The 19,594-nt window shown below is 38.5% G+C and overlaps 5 protein-coding genes, 1 non-coding gene and 1 pseudogene across 7 annotated transcripts; 4 read left to right on the top strand and 3 right to left on the bottom strand.

Annotated features, from left to right (window-relative positions):
* Positions 1–16: 16 nt before the first annotated feature.
* PAD2 (proteasome alpha subunit D2) lies at positions 17–2,176 on the top strand. The gene is made up of 3 exons (XM_007046590.3): positions 17–280; positions 688–1,102; positions 1,875–2,176. Exons 1-3 carry the CDS (start codon positions 108–110, stop codon positions 2,034–2,036), a joined length of 750 nt encoding a protein of 249 aa, XP_007046652.1. The 5' UTR covers positions 17–107; the 3' UTR covers positions 2,037–2,176.
* A 418-nt stretch (positions 2,177–2,594) lies between these two features.
* TRNAI-AAU (transfer RNA isoleucine (anticodon AAU)) lies at positions 2,595–2,668 on the bottom strand. Its single transcript has one exon. It is a non-coding gene; the product is annotated as a tRNA-Ile (tRNA).
* LOC18610742 (uncharacterized) lies at positions 2,658–4,637 on the top strand. Its single transcript, XM_007046589.3, has 3 exons — positions 2,658–2,818; positions 3,972–4,085; positions 4,299–4,637. The coding sequence occupies exons 1-3, from the start codon at positions 2,801–2,803 to the stop codon at positions 4,434–4,436; spliced, it is 270 nt and encodes an 89-aa protein (XP_007046651.1). The 5' UTR covers positions 2,658–2,800; the 3' UTR covers positions 4,437–4,637.
* Positions 4,638–6,066: 1,429 nt separating this feature from the next.
* On the bottom strand, positions 6,067–7,216 carry LOC18610741 (MYB-like transcription factor 4; annotated as a pseudogene). Its single transcript, XR_016025936.1, has 2 exons — positions 6,792–7,216; positions 6,067–6,690 (listed from the first exon to the last, which is right to left on the bottom strand). The product of XR_016025936.1 is annotated as an MYB-like transcription factor 4 (transcript).
* Positions 7,217–8,918: 1,702 nt separating this feature from the next.
* LOC18610740 (Tetratricopeptide repeat (TPR)-like superfamily protein) lies at positions 8,919–11,092 on the top strand. The gene is made up of 4 exons (XM_007046586.3): positions 8,919–9,246; positions 9,358–9,570; positions 9,659–9,814; positions 9,920–11,092. The coding sequence occupies exons 1-4, from the start codon at positions 9,079–9,081 to the stop codon at positions 10,829–10,831; spliced, it is 1,449 nt and encodes a 482-aa protein (XP_007046648.3). The 5' UTR covers positions 8,919–9,078; the 3' UTR covers positions 10,832–11,092.
* Positions 10,953–13,209, bottom strand: LOC18610739 (L-ascorbate peroxidase 3). Its single transcript, XM_007046584.3, has 9 exons — positions 12,866–13,209; positions 12,662–12,786; positions 12,515–12,564; positions 12,352–12,417; positions 12,137–12,185; positions 11,970–12,052; positions 11,791–11,870; positions 11,605–11,710; positions 10,953–11,521 (listed from the first exon to the last, which is right to left on the bottom strand). The coding sequence occupies exons 1-9, from the start codon at positions 12,976–12,978 to the stop codon at positions 11,354–11,356; spliced, it is 840 nt and encodes a 279-aa protein (XP_007046646.2). The 5' UTR covers positions 12,979–13,209; the 3' UTR covers positions 10,953–11,353.
* A 2,301-nt stretch (positions 13,210–15,510) lies between these two features.
* On the top strand, positions 15,511–19,591 carry LOC18610738 (pyridoxal-phosphate-dependent serine hydroxymethyltransferase, putative (DUF632)). Its single transcript, XM_007046583.3, has 4 exons — positions 15,511–16,570; positions 16,678–16,874; positions 17,241–17,464; positions 18,372–19,591. The coding sequence occupies exons 1-4, from the start codon at positions 15,907–15,909 to the stop codon at positions 19,138–19,140; spliced, it is 1,854 nt and encodes a 617-aa protein (XP_007046645.2). The 5' UTR covers positions 15,511–15,906; the 3' UTR covers positions 19,141–19,591.
* Positions 19,592–19,594: the final 3 nt, after the last annotated feature.

Raw genomic sequence — 19,594 nt, 5'->3', positions numbered from 1 at the left:
GCTTGCTTTCCTTGTTTCTTTAATTTTTCTAGCTTGTCGCTTAAGTTGACGCCAACTGAAAAGAAAAGCTTCAGCGACTCTGCGATAGCAAAAGCAAATCCAAGGAAATGGCGAGGTACGACAGAGCGATCACTGTGTTCTCACCGGACGGTCATTTGTTCCAAGTGGAATATGCTCTTGAAGCAGTCCGCAAAGGTAACGCCGCCGTCGGAGTCCGCGGCACCGACATCGTCGTGCTCGGTGTCGAGAAAAAATCCACCGCCAAGCTCCAGGACTCTAGGTATTTTTGTTCTCTTTTTACGCTATACTATCCCTCCATTTTCAGATTTCCACTTCACCTCGCTCGAAAATGGTATCTTTCTACTTAATTTTAGTTGAAAGTAATTTTAGGGTTAGGGTTTTATGATCTGGATTTGGAACTAACGGGGATGCAACAATTTTTAGCTTAAGCCTATCTCTATCACGTTTTCTCAGTGCTCTTTAGATGGGGAGTTTCCTAAAAATTGTTCTTTTTGCCTAAGTTGAGGAACAGTGATTTTAGTTAAAGAATTTTTTGTCTTGATGATGTAGAAACTAGAAAATTTTACCAATATTTATGATTAAAACATGTATTAAAGAAATCATTTGAGTTTTTGAATTTCCTCAAGGTGGGCAATTTTTGACCCTTTTACGGCTGCTGTTGTGTAGAACCGTTAGGAAGATTGTGAACTTGGATGATCACATTGCATTGGCATGTGCTGGACTCAAAGCAGATGCTCGCGTCCTCATAAATAGGGCTCGGATTGAGTGTCAAAGCCACAGGCTAACTGTTGAAGATCCAGTTACTGTCGAGTATATCACTCGATACATTGCAGGACTTCAGCAGAAGTATACTCAAAGTGGAGGTGTTAGGCCGTTTGGTCTCTCAACTCTGATTGTGGGCTTTGATCCATATACTGGTATACCGTCACTTTATCAGACAGATCCATCAGGGACATTTTCCGCTTGGAAAGCTAATGCAACTGGGAGAAACTCTAACTCGATTAGAGAGTTTCTAGAGAAGAACTATAAGGAAACCTCTGGACAAGAAACCATTAAGCTTGCAATTCGTGCTTTGCTTGAGGTAAGTTTAACTGGCTAGTTCTTCGTTTGTCGACTTTTACTTTGTTTTCATGTGTTTGTTGTTCCATGATCTCTCTTCTTTCAATGTATGGTAAAAATTGTGCTGCTTCTAACTTCCTAGTTGTTGAATCAACAGAAATATGGAGTAAATCTATCATTTACTTGTAGTCATTCCCTGCATGCAATATGCATCATGCCTTTTAAGATTATGCATGGACTGTTAAGCCTTACAGAAATGACATGGCTTATCAACCTGTGCCAGTGTGTCACTCAAAAATGGAAAACATCTGAATATAATTATGAAATGGAGCAAAAGAAACACAACTTCAACGTTAATGTTATATGTTTCCATAGAAAGTAATGATTTAATTAGTGCTGTACTTTCAAGGAGCACAAGCAGCTAGAGAAAAAGGTTTTGAGTATTCTTTGTGCCATACCATGTAATTCTTTCTCCCCGATGCATTGGTACTTGGAAGCATGATGGCAATAAAGATTTTAAATGTGAAATGATACACTTGTAGCTAGATTATACAACAATGTGACAATTAGTTAAACCATATAAACAGGAGGTACGCATATCATCAAGTTATTGGTGTATAGAAGAACAGCTTCATAGATTTAGTTGTCTGAGTAGGTTAAAGTATACTTTTAACTACTACTCCTTTTAATATCAGATTGCATACAGTTGGTTATATAGCTTACTAATATGGTAAAGATGCATGTTTTATGCCAAATAATGGTTGCCTGTCGTTATGTGTGTCTCTTGCATACAGGTTGTTGAGAGTGGGGGAAAGAACATCGAAGTTGCTGTGATGACAAAGGAGCATGGTCTGCGGCAGCTTGATGAAGCTGAAATTGATGCCATTGCAGCTGAGATTGAAGCAGAGAAGGCAGCAGCTGAGGCTGCAAAGAAGGCGCCTCCAAAAGAAACATGAAACAGCAACTGTTGACATCCGTTTACTTTTCTCTCCTTTTTTCTTTTTAGGGGGGATTGCTTGGGGTGCCTATTGATGTATTCAGCCTCACACTTTCACCCGTTTGAGCTTCATTATACACATCATGGAGTTATCATCCATTGTTGGCATTTTATTTGCTTTTAGATATTTAAATTATGAATTTTCATCACTTTCCCAGAGGTTGAAGCTATTTCTGCAAATGTCTTGATGTTTTGATACTAAAAAGAAAGTAAAATATCCAATTTGGTTAACATGCATGAGACTGGCAAAGATTGAGCAGTATGATTTTCTTTGCCTGGTTTGGCTTTGGTCTTGTATGAACTCCTCAAAAGTAAAAGGGGAATTTGTTGAGCTAAATGCCATGATTTAGCTACATTTAGCTGATCTGGTTGGGGTTTGGGCTTGAAAATGTGACTCTGGGTCTGTAAGGGTCTTTCTCTCAGGGACGGTGAGGGAAGGAATTGGCCCAAAAAGCAAGGAGATGAGGGAACAAATCGGCCCAAAAAAAGATGGAGGGAAAAATAAAAATCAATATTATGGCCCATGCAGGTCTCGAACCTGCGACCTTCGCGTTATTAGCACGACGCTCTAACCAACTGAGCTAATAGGCCTGTTGAGTTGAAGCAGGTAGAATGTCAATGAAAGCTTGTATAACCTTGTAAAGACAGGAGACGAACATAAAAAACGGAGAGAGGGACAATCAAACCTAGGAGAAGTCAGTTGTTGCAAACCAGGCTCCGAGCATGAAAGAAGATTACGAGGTACTTGTTTCAATCTTTCTTGACCCTTCTTTTGTTTTTTCAATTATAAAGTCATCAACTTTTCGATTGATACCGCCCTTGTTTCATCCTTGGTTGCGTCTCTTTCTTTCATTTGATCAAACCGTAATCCTTGAATCTTTGTTAGTAGTTTTGGGTTAATGAAAGTTTACTTATCCAAAGAAAAATAACGAGAATTCGACACCCTTTGTTCTTGTTGTCTTGTATTAAGCTCGACCTCGTTAAATTTTATTTCATTTGAAATCTTCTTTGTGTTTATCGAACTGGGGAACAATTTTTCCTTCTTACAACTGCGTTTAATTTCAAATTTCCGGTAAATTTGTCTTTTTTTATATGTTGGTATATGTGGAAAATCAGTTACCATGTAATTTGATCAGATGCTGAAAAAAATTATAGGTTCTGGGCATTTGGGTTCTTAGTTTAGAAGGTGAAAATCAATAGCAATGCTTTATGCTGTGAAATTTCTGATGGGCAGTGTAGATTAGAAGTTTGCAAAGTAATTTTATGCATTTCGAATTCATTTCATTTTCTTGTCTGCTGGAATGATCATATGCATTCTTTTCATCTCTAACAAGTAGACTAGTTTGCTTTTTGATTATGTGTTGACTTGTGAGTCACATAAAGGAAATATCATAAGTGAGAACTTTTGTTAAGGATGAATGATCCCATGGGAAAAAAAAAATCAAGCATAATGGATTTATTAACTTGATTTTGACTTCTGGGTTTCAATATCTTATTTGAGAGGCATAGCTGCATGAACATCTTATCAGGTGTTCAAAATACCAAATCGTTTCTTCAGAGTGTGATAATCTATCATCTAGACCTTGGTTGTGAAATAGATGGGAATATGCAAATAGCAAGTGAAATCCATATAGTTCAATAAGTCAGGATTAGGTCTTAATCTAGTCTGGTTAATTCATTGGAAACAAAATCAACGTGCAAGTTTGTTGGTCTCCTTCACTTATTATTTTCACAGTCCTTATCAAAGTTGGAGAGTTTACCTTTTCACTTGTTTTTGATCTCTCATACATAATAACTTATGCGAAATGGTGTGGGCTCAAGATTGTTAATCTCCTCCTTAACAGAAAGCTATTGACCTTCTTCATTCTCTTTCTTATCATGTCAATTATTCCAGATTGAAGAGAAAAAGCAAGCTGCTGCTGATGTACTATTTCAATATTCAAAATTTGCAATGGCATGCATTGGAAACCAAGTCCGTCCTTGTGACCTGAGACTGCATTTGATGAAGGTAATTTGGAAAAAATGGGTTACAACTTACAAGTTTATCTCCTTTTGGCTGCGTGTGATACCATGCAGATAAATGATGTGAATGCTCTTTTCAAGAAAAAAAAATTATGTGAATGCTCCTGGCATGCTTCTGAAGAGTTCAATCCTCAAGGGCTAAATTACTGCCACAATTTATGCCTGGATAATTGACAGTAGTTTTTTCCCCTTCTTTTAGGAAATATCAGGGCTGCCAACTTCTCTGAAGAGAGCTCCATCCCAAGCTGCTGCTTCTCCTGATGCAATGGGTGAGTCATCAAGCTCAGGTACAGCAAGAATTGATAAACCAGGCAGTTTACAGGCGATTCTGCTATAACTTTAAGCAGCATTGTGAATGCTTGATATTCTGGATGCCTTTTTCAGTTCCAACCTGTATGTAAACAGTGTACTTATTGTACTAGATGCTTAAAGCGATGTAAGATGTTCTGAAGATGTTACAGGAAAGTTTGTTTGATATGGGGTATTGTGCACCATGACTTCTTATTTATTAATTCGAGTTGGCAATTTCCCTTCCAAAGGTTCTATTCTATTGTTTCTTCTCTTTATTCTGCACCATAAACCATTCCTTGCTTGAAAATTGTGGTCTCACCAGATATTAGAACCATGACATCATCATAACCATCAAGCTTCTAATCCTTTACATATTAGGCCAGATCAATCTCTTTATGGACAAAATGCAATGAAGCTTATGTGTTCATCTTTCTTTATCGTTTTATTTATAAACCTCAATGAAATAATCATTATATCATCTTGACAATGAAATTCTATTGCTGGCTTCGACTGCATGTTATGAAATGACCTAAAAGATGGAATCTAATTAAAAAAAAAAAAAAGACTGCTTGCGAGGAATTTTCTCCATCCTCATTGCTTTACCTACCATTGTGACCTTGAAAGTGTGTAGGTTCATGGGACCACGAAACTCCTTCTAGAGTTAATACCAACCATAATATTCCATGTTAATCACAGAAGCACGTAAGACAACATCATCAGGGAGAGGGTTTTGTTTGTTATATCTTCCAGTTATCATGGTCTACCAATCTCAATCAGACACCGAGGTTGTCATTCTTGGGGAAAAAAAATGTGGCCAAAATTTTCTGATGTAGAAGCAAAACAAGCTAGAGAAGTCTTGTGATCCAAGTTTGAGATTTTCACTCAATTTTTACCCTCCGAAGCCTCTTTGACTTAAGGCAAGTGGCTACAAGTTTCTGTCTTGTGAAAGACTAGTTGCTCTGCCTTTCTCAGCCATGGGTATCCCTCTTCTGATCAATAGTTTGCTCAGATTGGGTAGTTTTCTTGTCCCGTTCCAGTTAAAAAGTAACAAGAAAAAAAGCAGATGAACATGGACCATTATCAACAACAAACGGAGCCAACCAACTTTTTTCCCCCCCTTGGGCCCCCTAGCTAGCGTTACATATGGAATCGTACCAGCATCTGTTCGTTCTCTTGAATAGATGGATAACTTCCCTTCTTTTCAAGGACATGTAACGGCTAATAAAGCTAAGTCCAGATTAATTATAGTTAGGCTATTTTGTCAGCATTTTACTGAAGTGTCGGATATGGAGAGGAAGAGGGACAAAACAAAATAGCACAGACAAGTTTTACGAAATCCGGTTTTGTTTTTTCATATGCAGTCAGCAGCAGCTGGCACAATAATTGTTTGGTAGGTAGAACTGTGTAAGATGGTAAACAAAACTAGCAATGAAGATCGAAGGCTGGCCACTCTCTCTCTCTCTCTGTGGCTCTCGCTTTCACCACCTGGTTCTCGCTCTTCTTTTATGCATGACTGAGATAGGTTACCTACCTCCTTCGGCTCCCTGTTACTTTCTCCTTCCAAGGTTGTTCATTAATCCATATACCAAAGGAAAAGTATGTTTTTCTTCCCAACTGAAATAATATAAGTCAAGAAACATTCAATAGTCCTAAAGAAATCTTATCAAAGATTTGAATACGTGGACAAGCATTCCTAAATTTTCATTGAACTACTGACGGTAAGTGTCAGGGGTGTTTCATTGTGAAACAAATAGATATACAAACCAGAAGGGGAACTAGAGAAACTTTTCATACACATAAACTAGTATCGATTTTGCTATCAGATATATGAAGTTAAATTCTCACTTCAACTCCAACCTTCTGTAATCCAAAACGCCATCCGTCAAGCGTAAAATCTCAGATGTTCTATTCCTACTGCCCCACAAGTGCACCCCTTGCTGTTCTGCAGTCCCAAGCTAGAGCAGAAGCAAATGATTTTTCTGTCTGTTGTCTCCTCTTTTCGAGGTGGGTGTGAAGAGGGAGGGCTTATCTGCAACTCAAGATTCAAGTCTGGGTACTTCTCTCCATCTGGGTTGTTCTGGTTTAGGTAAGGAAACTCATTATCTGTCTTCGCATCCTGTCTTAGAACTGCAGCAGACGAGGCCCTATCTATGCTGCGAGTAGCAGCTTGTTCATTGATCTGTCGATGCGTCAAGGGGTCGATACCTCTGCTCAATAGCTTCCTCTTTATGTGGGTATTCCAGTGATTCTTGATCTCATTATCTGTTCTTCCGGGTAGCCTTGCTGCTATTATTGACCACCTTCACGTACCAGAAACAAAAGAGAAACACCCATTACAGCTTAACAGAGACAGCTAGCTAAGGCATGAAGAAGTAAATCAAAGATTCGGGAGAGACTTAACTTGTTACCAAGAAGGCTATGTAACTTGACGATGAGTTCATCTTCTTCATCAGTGAAATTACCCCTCTTGAGATCAGGACGCAAATAGTTAATCCATCGAAGACGGCAACTCTTGCCACAGCGGAGAAGTCCGGCAGCTTTAGGGAGGGATCTCCAACAACCTTCTCCATGAGCTTGGATGTAAGCTATGAGAAGCTCATCTTCTTCTCTAGTCCAAGCTCCTTTGTTCGTGTGACCTTTCTCACAGCAAGGGGACCTGCCCATTTTCCGCTTCCTGCCTTGCAGTACCAGACTTTGGCGCTGATTTTGGCAATGGCCTTTGTATATATAGGTCGTGAGGGCTAGGCAAGAGATGATGGGAGTAAAGGAGATGGATGTGGGTTTGGTGCAGTCTAGTTAAAGAAGCAGCAAACCAAGTTCTATATATAGGATTTCTAGTACGACAGGTCTAAGTCATTAACTGCTGCTAATGTAAGCTGGTAAAACAGAAAGTTTTGTGGACGAAACTTCATCCCATCAATGGTCCTGTCTTGGCACAAGCACATGCATGTACCCTTACACAACATATTACTACAAATAATTTATAGATAAAATATGTTAAAAAAACATGCAAATTTAACAAAGTCTTATAATCTGTGTTACTCGTCATGACACGACATGCACGCATGCATATATTATTATAAAAAACTTATAAATAAAATACATTAAAATGTAAGAAAATTTAACTAAGTCACCTATTTTTTAACTTCCTATCTACTTACATGAGATGATTTATTGATTTATATGTCATCACTTTCAATCCTACCAAAGCTTTGGTCCATGTCCTGTCAAATCGAGTTTGGTTTCATAAAATGTAAGCAAATATGAATTAATGCAGCAGAGGAATGCATTAAAATGGACAAATGAATGGCTACCTTTTGCCCCCTTTGGAGAATAAGAAGGGTTGAAATAGGCGTTATGTGACTCAAGTAATTGCTTTGTAAGCTGCTTAAGTCTCCAAGTTCTAATCAGCAACGTCTGCCCACACACTCACCACGCGAGTGAAAAAGAAAAAGCCCATGACTTAAATTATATTTAAATTAATTTTCGAAGTCAATGATTTTTTTAAAAAAAAATTTATTAATTTTATAATAAAATAACAATCACGTGACACACACACACACACACACAAACTTGGTCATTGGGTTTTACTTGAGGCCCAATAAGTAAGTTTGGGTTATAAACTTCAAGCCTGGCCTTAGCCCAAGCTCAATGGATAGTGTTAGGCAAAGCCCAACCAGCTTATTGATGAACACATTTATTATTTTATTACGAATTGTCACAAAAAAATATAATATATATTTATCTCTTATATGGCCAGAAAAAACTCTTTATCCTTTATTTATCCAAAAAAAATTATATTTTAAAGTTTTTTATTAATATCAAAAAAGTATTTTTGTTTAATATAATGTGAAGCATCTTATAATTATAAGATTTTTAAAAAATATATATTTTTATCAATGGATCCACGACGGAAGCCTTTTAAACAAAAATAAATATCGAAAATATCTTTAAACAATATCAAAAAAAGTATTCGTCGATAATAAATAACATTATCCATGAAATTTTTTCTGTTGAAAATTCTTATTTTGTACTATTAAGGTAATGGTTTTTTTTTTTTTTACATGCAAAAATCTTCCATTTTTTTGCTTTTTTTTCATAAAAGTTTATTTTTTTTCCTATTGAAGGCAAAATAAAATATTTCAAAACACTGAAAAATTTAAAAACATATTGATATTAGATATTATTATATCCCAAATGATATTAAAATTTTCTCACCATAATAAAATCTTATTTATCCATAGAAAAAAAAATTGCAATAAACAATATTCGCAAATATAAGCATAATATATCCAATACCACCTTAGGGTTTTGGATTTGGTTTAGTCTCTAATTAGAGGGTATGAATGCAAATATTCTTACAATCACCGGGTCATAACTCTAAATATGCTGAACATGAGGATAAAAAAAAGGAGAACATCTCTTTTCTTATTGCGCTTAAGTAAATTGTTGGAGAGTCCACCGGTTGCCCAACGGCTAGTACGTAAAACGGTAACCTCAACGGTCGAAAATTTCAAATATTTTCTCCCAAAGCCTCTCTAAATCACATCGATTCTCCCTCACACTTCTCTTCACTCTTCTCTCCAAAGCCCTCTCTTCTCTCATTTCCATCTTCCTCCATCTTTGAAATCACTGCAAAAAGACAAAGAGAAAAGGAAAGAATTAAGGAAAATACTGTGTTTTCGAAGATGTTGCAAGATGTGTGGAATGCTCATCCCGGATTCAGGCCTTCGAAATCGGCCCCTACTTCTCCGGCGAAGCCACTCGGGGTTTCGAGAACTCGTTCTGAGTCCTTTCATGCCATCCACAAAGTCCCAGTTGGTGATACTCCGTATGTTAGGGCCAAGAATGTTCAAGTAAGCATCTTGGGTATCTTTGAAATTGGTTGTAAAAAGACTAAGTCTGTTCTTTTGTTTTGTTTAGTTGATTGAGTATTGATTGGTTTGGGTGTTTTTGTTTTGGTTTAGTTGGTGGATAAAGATCCAGAGAGGGCGATTCCTTTGTTCTGGGCAGCCATCAATGCTGGGGATAGAGTGGATAGCGCTTTGAAAGATATGGCCATTGTGATGAAGCAACAAAATAGAGCAGAGGAAGCCATTGAAGCTATCAAGTCGCTTCGTAGTAGATGCTCAGATCAAGCCCAGGAGTCTCTTGATAACATTCTGTTGGATTTGTACAAGGTCATTTCACAAATGTGAACTTAAGAATTATGTCAAGACTCTTTGGTCTTAACAGGTGGCTGACTTGTTTTAATTGGTAATTCTTCAGAGATGTGGAAGATTGGATGACCAAATAGCATTGTTGAAGCACAAGTTGTATTTGATTCAACAAGGTCTGGCTTTCAATGGAAAGCGCACCAAGACAGCCCGGTCTCAAGGAAAGAAATTTCAGGTCTCTGTGGAACAAGAAGCAACTCGGTTGCTGGTAAGACTTTAGTCTTCCATCTTTGCTTGTTTTACCACTCACTGGTTTTGTATAGAAATTTCAATGGATACATAAATTTAAGCAATTTTTTTTTCTTTTTTCCAGGGAAACTTGGGATGGGCATTGATGCAGCAGAACAACTATATTGAAGCAGAAGATGCTTATCGCCGGGCACTTTCGATTGCTCCTGATAATAACAAGATGTGTAATCTGGGAATTTGCTTGATGAAGCAAGGTAGAATTGGTGAGGCTAAAGAAACTTTGCGAAGAGTGAAACCAGCAGTTGCGGATGGACCAAGAGGCGTAGATTCCCATCTCAAGGCCTATGAGAGGGCACAGCAGATGCTCAAGGATCTTGAGTCTGAGATGATGAATAAGGGAGGGGACAGGATTGAACAGAGCCGTCTCTTTGACGCTTTCCTTGGTTCTTCATCAATTTGGCAGCCTCAGCCTTGCAAGGATCCTATCAGCTTGCCAGCAGCAAATGCAGTAAAACCACATGATGATTTTGCCGATGAGAATGTTAATTCGAATACAATGGCAAACCAGATGGCGATTCCACAGCAGACAAGTGCCAAATTAGTTGCTTTTCCATTTGGAAATTCTCTAAATATTGATGCACCACCGTTCTACTCATCAAAATTGGGAATTGCAAAAGATCCATTTGGGAATCAATTGCATGAGACCCTTAAAAGAACAAGGTCCGGGAACTCTGCTAACTCCATGAGAGTGAATGAAATGGGAGACCACACAAAGCCTTTCTCTGCAGAACTGGAAAAACCAGAGATTAAGACAAGAAGGCTCTCTCCTTCATCTGGGGAGAAAGGAGACAAACTGACAGATTTATTACCCGATAGCGAAGACTTTGAAGAGGCTATCATTGCTGCAGTTCTTGGCCCAACAAATGAACCAGGGAAGGGGGTTGAAACCAGCAATCCAAAGATCTTTCCAAAGAAAATTGATAAGAGGCTCAAGGTTTTCCAAGACATTACTCTTTCTTTGAGTCCTAGAGCCTGACTTAACCTAGTCCCGTTTAACAGTCTTAACTAATTTAATTTCTTAAGTTGTACTCTTAGGTTGGAGATGAACTTGTTCTCCTTGACTCCTATTCCTGTAGAAGAAGAAGGGGTAGCAGGTCTTAAGGTGGTAGTAGCCACCTAAGAATTATTTATTCACATTTTATTTATATATGTATGCCTCTCGAATAAGGCAAATCCACATCCATCAAAATAATAAGTTCAGTTCAGCACTACCACAATTGAAAATGTTGTTTCTTTCTATCCTGCTTCCTTTTTCTCCTTTCTTTTCACTTATGAATTGGGAATTCCTGGTACTGTCAATCACGCTTAGGCTGGCCCAGGATTGTTGTCCTGATCCTGCACTAGGATTGAGTTGCATGTTGAGGAAAAAGACAGAAGGAACTCTTGTCTTATGCACTTGTGTCATTGACATGTGAAAAGTTAAATGAAGTATTGCAATACTGCATCTACAATTTCCTATTTGGAAACTTATTTCCATGGTCTTCGTGAGTCAAGTCACTCAATTGAATTTCCTGTGAACTTCATAATAGAAACTGAGGATTGCCACAGCTGCAGCACCAACAACTCCCGCAGCTACCTTTAAAGCTAACCTGGAAGGTGAAATGAAGCCTAGCTCAGAGAGTTTCTTGTGGGACGCTGCATAATCTCTGAAGAATGCATCCTCATCCTGCCATTTAAAAGAGCATAAAAAAAAAAAAAACCCAATCCCTTGTGAATAACAGACAACGCAACAATCAACCATGTGCATACCTTAGCGTAAAGCTCAACATAGTAGCGGAACTTAGGATCATCTACCAGAGCCTTGTCCGTGGGTAGTTCCAGTAGATCTGAGTCGGACTCAATGTCCAGCAGCACCCTGATTACAGGATATACATTATTTATTCTACTTAAATCAATTCGATAATATATAAAAAAAGAAAAATTGCCGAGGTTTACTTGAAGTATGAATTGTCAAACTTCAAAGGCTCCTTTGTCCAAGCACCATCAAAACCTGATCTTTCACGATGTGCTCTTCCCTGGAAATTCAAGAACAGAATATTCTGAATCTGTTTCTTTTAACTAGTATACTTCTTTAAGATTTCTGGCTAGATTATTGAATTGCATAAAGAAAGTACCAATGTATGGCCCCCAGATAGTGCCACGATGTCCTTGTCAGATAGTCCCATCCGATAAAAAATGTCCCTCAAATGTCGTGCTCCTGCAACAAACAAGAATCAGAGAAGGCATAAATATATAGTTATTCAAGACTAAAACTAAACCAAAGCAGTGAGAAATTACAAACCTTGATTGGCATCAGGAAGGCGCCCTTCTTCAGGAGATACCATTGAATCCTGATACATCAGAGAGTTAAATGAGGTTAACTAAGAAGGGATTTGAACCTGCTCTTTAAGGAGGGATCAGACACCAACTACTGAAGCAAATGTTCGGGTGCGAGAACTAAGTACTAATAATTAATAATTAAGATGGTTGGATGTTCATAAACTCCGATGAATATACCTTCCTGCCTGGAACAAAGTCAACAGTAGGACCTCCTGTAACCTCAACGGCAACAACTCCAGCAAGCTGTAAATCCAAAATTTTGAAAAGCTGATGAAGGGTTTGTGTCTATTGGGACATATCAAATGAATAATTACGTAAAATACAGAAACAAATACTAGACCTGGTAAAGGTCAGCATATGTAATCACCCGATGCCTGGCCTTTACTTCTTCTGATATCAGAAACAGAAGGAAAGTTACGTATCAATACGTTATGATTTAAAAGGAAAGTCAATTTCTAAATGGATAGATCAGAATCTGGATTCTGACCACAAAGGTCAACGGCTATTTTCAAACCACTATTTGCACTGTGCTTTAACTCTTGATCATGTCTGATGGAGCCATCAGGTCCTCCTGTCTTCGTTTTAGCATCGTAAGTTCCAGCGTCATGCCAACTTCCAACAAAAAACAGCAAATCGAAACTATTAAGTAAGATTTAAAATCTTCATTTTCGTAACAAAAATTATAACTTACGCCAAACGAAGCATAATGGGAGCGCAGTTTTTGCTTGAGATGAGAGCGCGAAGGTCTCGGCGAGCCCTTTCAATCTCCTTCAAGTAATTCTTGTTGACTACCGGCGCCGCCATTAGAACAAAGCTACGTTCAAGGGAGACTTGTTGAAAGCTGTATGTCACAAAGCAAGGAAGACGAAGAGAAAGAACGCAAAAGAAAACCGAAAGGTATGGCTAAAGGAAGCTTTGGGTTCTCGACTTTATAGCCGTGGGGATTCGATGAGAAGAATCAAAGCCAAAGGATTGATTGAGGAGTTGGTTTTGGCGAGCGAAATGAGAAGCAAAGGATTTCTTTCTTTGCTTCAATGGTGGTGGTGGAGGGAAAAAGTGAAGTACTTCGAAAATAGAAAACGGGTGGCCCAGGAGCGCCTGTGAATGAAAAGCTAGTATTTTTGGACTTTGGGCTTTCAGAACTCTCGGGAAATGGATCCAACGACCCGGTACTGAAGTACCTTTCTAGAACCAGATTTTATTGTTCATCTGGGCCCACTTTTTCGAATCGGTCCGTTGGGGCCCAAATATCTCAAATGGCAGAAGGTCGGTTTGGTAATCCAACATAATTTATTGAGAGAAAATTTTTTTTACATAAAATATTTTATAGTAAAATTTAATATCAAAACAAACAACCACTTAATTGTAGAATTAAATTTGACAACCTTAATTCTATAAATAAGTTAATTTTAAGAGTTTATTTCCATATGAAAGAGTACTATACTTAATCCAACTTCAAGATATAGAAACTTTGAGGTAATACCGTAAGTACACCCGTTGATATGGGAGTGAGTTTGAATTTAGGGTTGTCGTGTTTTATATATTCATTAAGTCAATATGTTTCAGATACAATAATTATGCCTTAAATCGATTAAATCCACTTAATCTTTTAACTCGTTTAGTTAAACAAATTTTTATATTAACTTGTATAATTTGACTCGTATAACTTATTTATGAACTCATTTAAGATAACTTTAAACACCTTAATCGTATTTAAGTGAATTGTTAATCACATCATGTTGTATAAATTTAATTCAACTTATACAATAAATGTGTTAGTCATATTATGTCGTATAACATATTTAATAAACATACGTGTTTGAGATCTTTAATATGTTTAATTAATCATGTCGTATTTATTTTTATTTATATAATTATTACAATATTAAATTTACACGATACAATTGAAACATATGAATACAAATTGTCATACTTGTAAATCCGTGAAGATTGGATTCCAGCTTATCTCCCCATCAAAGTCAAGACATAAGTAAAGTTAACTAAAGATTTTAGGTAGATTTTCACCACTTGTAGCACACTAATTTATTATGTTGCATTTGCCCAAATTATATATATATATATATATATAGCAATTCTTTTTAGTGCGAGGCATGATACTATGATGGGAGCATACAAAGGCTAGTTAGAGTCAACATGTGAGTTGATTATGGTTATAATGCCAGCTAGGTATGTGATTCCTTTTAAAAAACAACAGACATTCAGATTTGATCTCGATGATGAACTTCATATCGTTTTTCATATGCTTCCCATCACCTACTCATCACTGTCATAAACAAAAAGGTTATTTCAAACCCAATGTTCTAATGATTTGATTGAGGTAAGAGCAAGTTTACAAGCAAAAAATAATCTTGAACTTTGATTTTGTATAGTCCTATTCCTTGATCCTGGAAGAAGGTTGAGTAGCAATGGTAATCTTAGGATTGCTGTGAACAGTGAAGACTTGGGGTGAAGTCTAGCGCTCGTACTTCCTACTGAAGTTTAGTTTGCTAAACAGGACAAACAGGACACCCTGGAGACAAGTTGCTTACTTCTGTTTTTTTTTTGGAAGGAGGATGTAATTCAAAAAAAGGTGCCAAGGGCAATGTTGTCCCAGGGGGATGATATTTATTTTATAGCAAGTTTATCCTGAAATGTTCTCTGGTGTGGTCTCGATTCCACAAAAAGGCAAGCAATTGAATATACGATTTTCCATCATTTCCCAATGCAATTCAGACTCCTGGTATTCGAATTCTTTTTCCTTCGTAAGTAGTAGTAGCAGCAGCTAGTAGTATAAGATAAGCAAGCATGCAAGATTTTGCTGCAATTCTTTCATGGCAACTAGCACCATTGCTCCCCCACCTGCTTTGAAACGCAGAAAAATGTTTATAGATACAAGGGAAATGGGGAAAGACAAAAAAAATCCCATTTGTTTTCCAGAGATTCAAGTTAACTACACTGTACTTTTTCCTTCTTCTTTGTTCTTTCTGAACTAAAGCAGAACGTTTGTCATGTTCCTAATCAAGCATTCATAAGTCATAAGCCCACCTTATGTGATTTGAATCCAACTTGCCTTTCCATTTTCCTGATATCCAAATTAAGCTTTGCCAATGGCCGTTGAAATGTGGAGTTACGAGAACACCCTCAAGATGTTTCCAAATCTAGGCAGCCACGCCCGTACAGCTTCTGCTGGCTAACATCAGCTTGGTGGCAGGTTTGGGTTCTCTGCTTTGCATGTTCAAGCGGTATGTTGCAGTAATTTAAAAACAGGAAAAGTACATTCCAGGAGGGTACTTTCGTCATTAAAGTGGAATATAAAAACAATTTTCTGGCTCTCTGCCCGAAGCTGGTTGTCTTGGGCACCTCTCAAAACTGCCATCTCTGCTCTCTCTCTCCACCACCACGACCACCTCCATCACTGAGTAAACAAACGAAGTACAGACATTTTCATGGTCAAAGAAGTTAAAAGTGTTAACTTGGGAGAAAACATTTGAGGAAAAGGAGGTTTCTTTGCTGTGAAAGATAGTTTCTTGAAGATGAAAGACCCGCCGTTGGTGAAAGCTGCAGCGGTAAAAGCAACAGATCTTTCGACAAAGTAAATAACCCAGAAGTCACTTTCTTTTTGTAAAGCAGTTTCCATCTTGCTGTTTGGTTAAGTTTCCATCAAAGTTTAGAAAGAAGAAAGGGAACCAAAAAAAAAGAGTTGATCTGTAGAAGAGAGGTGAGCAAGGAAAAATGGGGTGTTGGTACTCGAGGATTGATAGAGAAGAGACCGTTTCACGTTGCAAGGCGAGAAAGAGATACATGAAACAATTGGTTAACGCTAGACAAGCTCTTGCCGCTTCGCATTCTATGTATCTTCGCTCTTTACGAGGCACTGGCTCGGCTCTCCTTCAATTTTCCAACAACGAAACTACTCTCCACCTCCACCACCATGTCCCTCCGCCGCCTCAACCGCCAGCACCGCCGCCGCCGCCAATGAGTCCTGGTTCAGATACTTGGACATCTGCTACTACGGCCTCCCCTGCTCTGCCTCCGCCGCCTCCTCCACCTCCATCGAGTAGCTGGGACTTCTGGGATCCATTCGGTCCGGCTACTGCGTCACGGTCAGCCACAGAGGAGGAATGGGAGGCTGCTACGTTGGCATCTGAGGTGGCGGTCACCGCTACAACCACCGCAACCGGGGCTGCGAGCATGGCGGCGCCACCTTCTGTGGTGAGTGGATTCTCGAAAGATACCGGAAGCGAGCTGGCTATGGTGGTTTCGAGGAATAGTAAAGAACTGGTGGAGATTGTGAAAGAGGTCGATGAGTATTTTCTTAAAGCTGCCGATGCTGGTAGCCAGCTCTCGGTACTGTTAGAAGTTTCAAATTCCAACTTTTCTAACCAAAGTAAAGGAGGTATATCTCTGTCATTCTTTCAATTTTATTTGTCAAAAAACGTCCATTCTTTTGATTTCTTGGTGGGGTTTCATTTCTACCTGTTCGTTTGCTCTTTACTCTGGCAGATAAAGTGTATAACTATGGTTGCAATCTGACCCCAACAACTTGGACATGGAATTGGAATCCGAAAATGGAAGGAATTGGGAAGTTGGGAGAGGACAGGATTGGAGGAAATGTAGGTGGTAGTGTTCATAGCAGCAGCCATTGTTCTACCATAGAAAGATTGTACGCTTGGGAGAAGAAATTATACCAGGAGGTCAAGGTACTAGACCCAATTCCATGGTTAGAAATCTTGTTTATTTGTGAAGCATTTGATCCAAGTTTCAGGCAAGAAAACAAAATTCACAAATTTGATTACACTATCTTCTTCCGATAAATCCATAATCTTGTGTTTACTACCAGATTTTTGTGTTTGGAGTTCTAAATATCGAATCCTATCCTTTTCAACTTTTGGGGCCCAGGAATGGATGTTTAAAAAGTCGAAAACCTTGGACTTCTTATCATATTTGATGGTCTGATGAGTCAAAAGAGTGGTCAAGTCCTGTGGCCCATTTTTTGTCCTAAAAATGACATGTTTTATTCTTAATGTTCTTCTAACTTAAACAGTTTTGTTGGGTGATTTTCTTAGCATGCGGAGGCTATAAAGATAGAGCATGAGAAGAGGGTGGCCCAGCTGAGGAAGCTGGAGGTGAAGAGAGCTGACTATGTCAAGACTGAGAAGACAAAGAAAGAAGTCGAAAAATTAGAATCCCAAATGATGGTTGCTGCTCAGGCCATCGAGACTACATCTACCGAAATCATCAAGCTGAGAGAGTCAGAGCTTTATCCTCAACTCCTTGACCTTGTAAAAGGGTTAGTCTTGTTTCTTTCTCAACTCTTTTGCTTGCATGTACCTGTCTTTCTGTTTACCTTGAGCATTTAAATACTGGAGCCAATAGCCCTTAAGTTTTTCACGTGACTCTGTCACATCATTTTTATAGTTCATAGACAGAAGCTTTGGGCAGATTGAATCAGTATCGTCCACAGAATGAGATAGTGGTTCATTCATTGTTTGGAATTCGTACAGGAAAAGGCCACGTTTGGGACCCTTCATTATTCAGCTTGATAGGCATGATTTCCTGTTTACTCTGCTTTTTACTCTTTAGGACCGTAAATTTGCTTGCAGATAAGATTTGTACATGGAATTTCTTTTGACCGCTTTTTACTGCCATGGCTATTCTTGCCCCTATTGTTTGCTTTTGTTGCGAAGAAGATAAGCCGAATCCAATTGTACCCTGTGTACTATTGCATGAGGTTGAGGGGATAATAGACCGTAGCACAATAATCTAGTGGGGTCTCCATTCAGAGTTGAGGTTAATCTTTTGCTGATTCCTTTGATTTTCAGCCTATTTCTAGGGAAGATAATCCTATGATCCTGATTGTACAAAATTTGCAATACTGGGCGTTAGCTGATAGGTGAACTAGATTGACTGATGTACTTCTGGTTCCAGGTACTGCTAAAAGAGTCCTAGCTGTCCATATGTATGGGTCTCACATGGGATTCATATGATGCTAAGTTGTTGGCCCATGTGCCTTAGGTTTTCAATTTGAGATGATGGGATGCTGGGGTGGCCTGCAACGAAGAACATTTGCTTCTTACCTAATTTGATATCCTTAATGCTTCCTTTTAATCTGCAATAGCGAGTTATTGTCTAATGCTGAGAATCGATTAAGAGAAATAACAACATATATTGATGTTATAAATTTGCTTGTTATACAGATTGATATGCATGTGGAGAAGCATGTATGAGATCCATCAAGTTCACACGCACATAGTTCAGCAGCTCAAGTACCTCAACTTCATCCCTTCCAATGAGCCAACATCTGAGATTCACAGGCAATCAACTCTTCAGCTTGAGCTTGAAGTCCAGCAATGGCATTTGTCGTTCTGTAACTTAGTCAAGGCTCAACGAGACTACATTCAGTCACTTGCAGGCTGGCTCCGGCTTAGTCTTTTCCAGTTCAGCAAGAACCCACTTTTAAGAACCAGTCAGGAATCGAAAATCTACTCATTTTGTGAAGAATGGCATCTTGCAGTTGACAGGATTCCAGATAAGGTAGCATCTGAAGGGATCAAGAGCTTCTTGACCGTAATCCATGCCATTGTGGTTCAGCAAGCAGATGAGTATAAGCAAAAGAAGAAGGCAGATTGTACATTTAAAGATTTTGAGAAGAGGGCTGCTGAGCTTAGATCACTAGAAAGCAAGTATGGCCCTTTTTCCATGCCTGAAATGAACAAGGACCCTGTTGCACAAAAGCGAGCAAAAGTGGAAATGTTGAGAGCAAAGGCAGAGGAGGAGAAGAATAAGCATGAAAAGTCAGTGAGTGTAACAAGGGCGATGACTTTGAACAACCTTCAGATGGGGTTTCCCCATGTCTTTCAGGCGATGGTAGGATTTTCAAGTGTATGTATGCAAGCATTTGAAGCTGTATACAACCAAGCCAAGAGTTTTGATCAGGAGCATGATGTGAAGAGAATACTCCCTTGAGAACAGACAAGCATACGGGGCAAAAATAATGCTACCACCCATGCCTGCTTTCGTGTATAGATGTTCACCCTGTTCAGTAGTTGGATTGGAGTCCAGACTTCAGAGAAGGTGCTGCATAGTTTTTGTTGGCCATGCAGCTCCATCTTATGCAAACTCTCGATGGAGATGATTAAAATCCAAACAGTTTGAGATGGTATAGGAAGTAGAAAAAATTTCCATTGGGAATCTAGCCTAGATTATCTAGGGGTTTTCCAAGTAGGAGCTTAGGATCATATACCCTTGGTTTGTCTTTGTCAGAATGCTATGAAATTTTTCTCTTTCATGTTTTGCCCTTTTTGAATTATGAAATTATTTTTTATTAACAAATGTGTTTATAGGGTTTCTGAACTGAATCTGAATATGCTCCATGCTTGTTGTAATTAAATCAAATTATGCCTTCTATGTTCAACGACAT

This window comes from Theobroma cacao, chromosome 1 (assembly GCF_053813885.1).
Source record: "Theobroma cacao isolate CCN51 chromosome 1, ASM5381388v1, whole genome shotgun sequence".
Taxonomy (NCBI): Eukaryota; Viridiplantae; Streptophyta; class Magnoliopsida; order Malvales; family Malvaceae; genus Theobroma; species Theobroma cacao.
Note: the sequence above shows the minus strand (reverse complement) of the source record. Positions and strands in the feature narration are given on the sequence as shown.

Bases quoted from the DNA above. Each gene is read 5' to 3' on its own strand.
- LOC18610740 (XM_007046586.3), top strand. From the start codon at position 9,079: ATGTTGCAAGATGTGTGGAATGCTCATCCCGGATTCAGGCCTTCGAAA. The intron at 9,247-9,357 runs GTAAGCATCTTG...GTTTTGGTTTAG, and splicing joins TTAGGGCCAAGAATGTTCAA to TTGGTGGATAAAGATCCAGA. The intron at 9,571-9,658 runs GTCATTTCACAA...GTAATTCTTCAG, and splicing joins TTCTGTTGGATTTGTACAAG to AGATGTGGAAGATTGGATGA.
- PAD2 (XM_007046590.3), top strand. From the start codon at position 108: ATGGCGAGGTACGACAGAGCGATCACTGTGTTCTCACCGGACGGTCAT. The intron at 281-687 runs GTATTTTTGTTC...GCTGTTGTGTAG, and splicing joins GCCAAGCTCCAGGACTCTAG to AACCGTTAGGAAGATTGTGA. The intron at 1,103-1,874 runs GTAAGTTTAACT...TCTTGCATACAG, and splicing joins CAATTCGTGCTTTGCTTGAG to GTTGTTGAGAGTGGGGGAAA.
- LOC18610742 (XM_007046589.3), top strand. The intron at 4,086-4,298 runs GTAATTTGGAAA...CCCTTCTTTTAG, and splicing joins TGAGACTGCATTTGATGAAG to GAAATATCAGGGCTGCCAAC.
- LOC18610738 (XM_007046583.3), top strand. From the start codon at position 15,907: ATGGGGTGTTGGTACTCGAGGATTGATAGAGAAGAGACCGTTTCACGT. The intron at 16,875-17,240 runs GTACTAGACCCA...TGATTTTCTTAG, and splicing joins AATTATACCAGGAGGTCAAG to CATGCGGAGGCTATAAAGAT. The intron at 17,465-18,371 runs GTTAGTCTTGTT...CTTGTTATACAG, and splicing joins CTCCTTGACCTTGTAAAAGG to ATTGATATGCATGTGGAGAA.
- LOC18610739 (XM_007046584.3), bottom strand. From the start codon at position 12,978: ATGGCGGCGCCGGTAGTCAACAAGAATTACTTGAAGGAGATTGAAAGG. The intron at 12,787-12,865 runs GTAAGTTATAAT...TTTTGTTGGAAG, and splicing joins CCCATTATGCTTCGTTTGGC to TTGGCATGACGCTGGAACTT. The intron at 12,565-12,661 runs GTCAGAATCCAG...TTCTGATATCAG, and splicing joins AATAGCCGTTGACCTTTGTG to AAGAAGTAAAGGCCAGGCAT.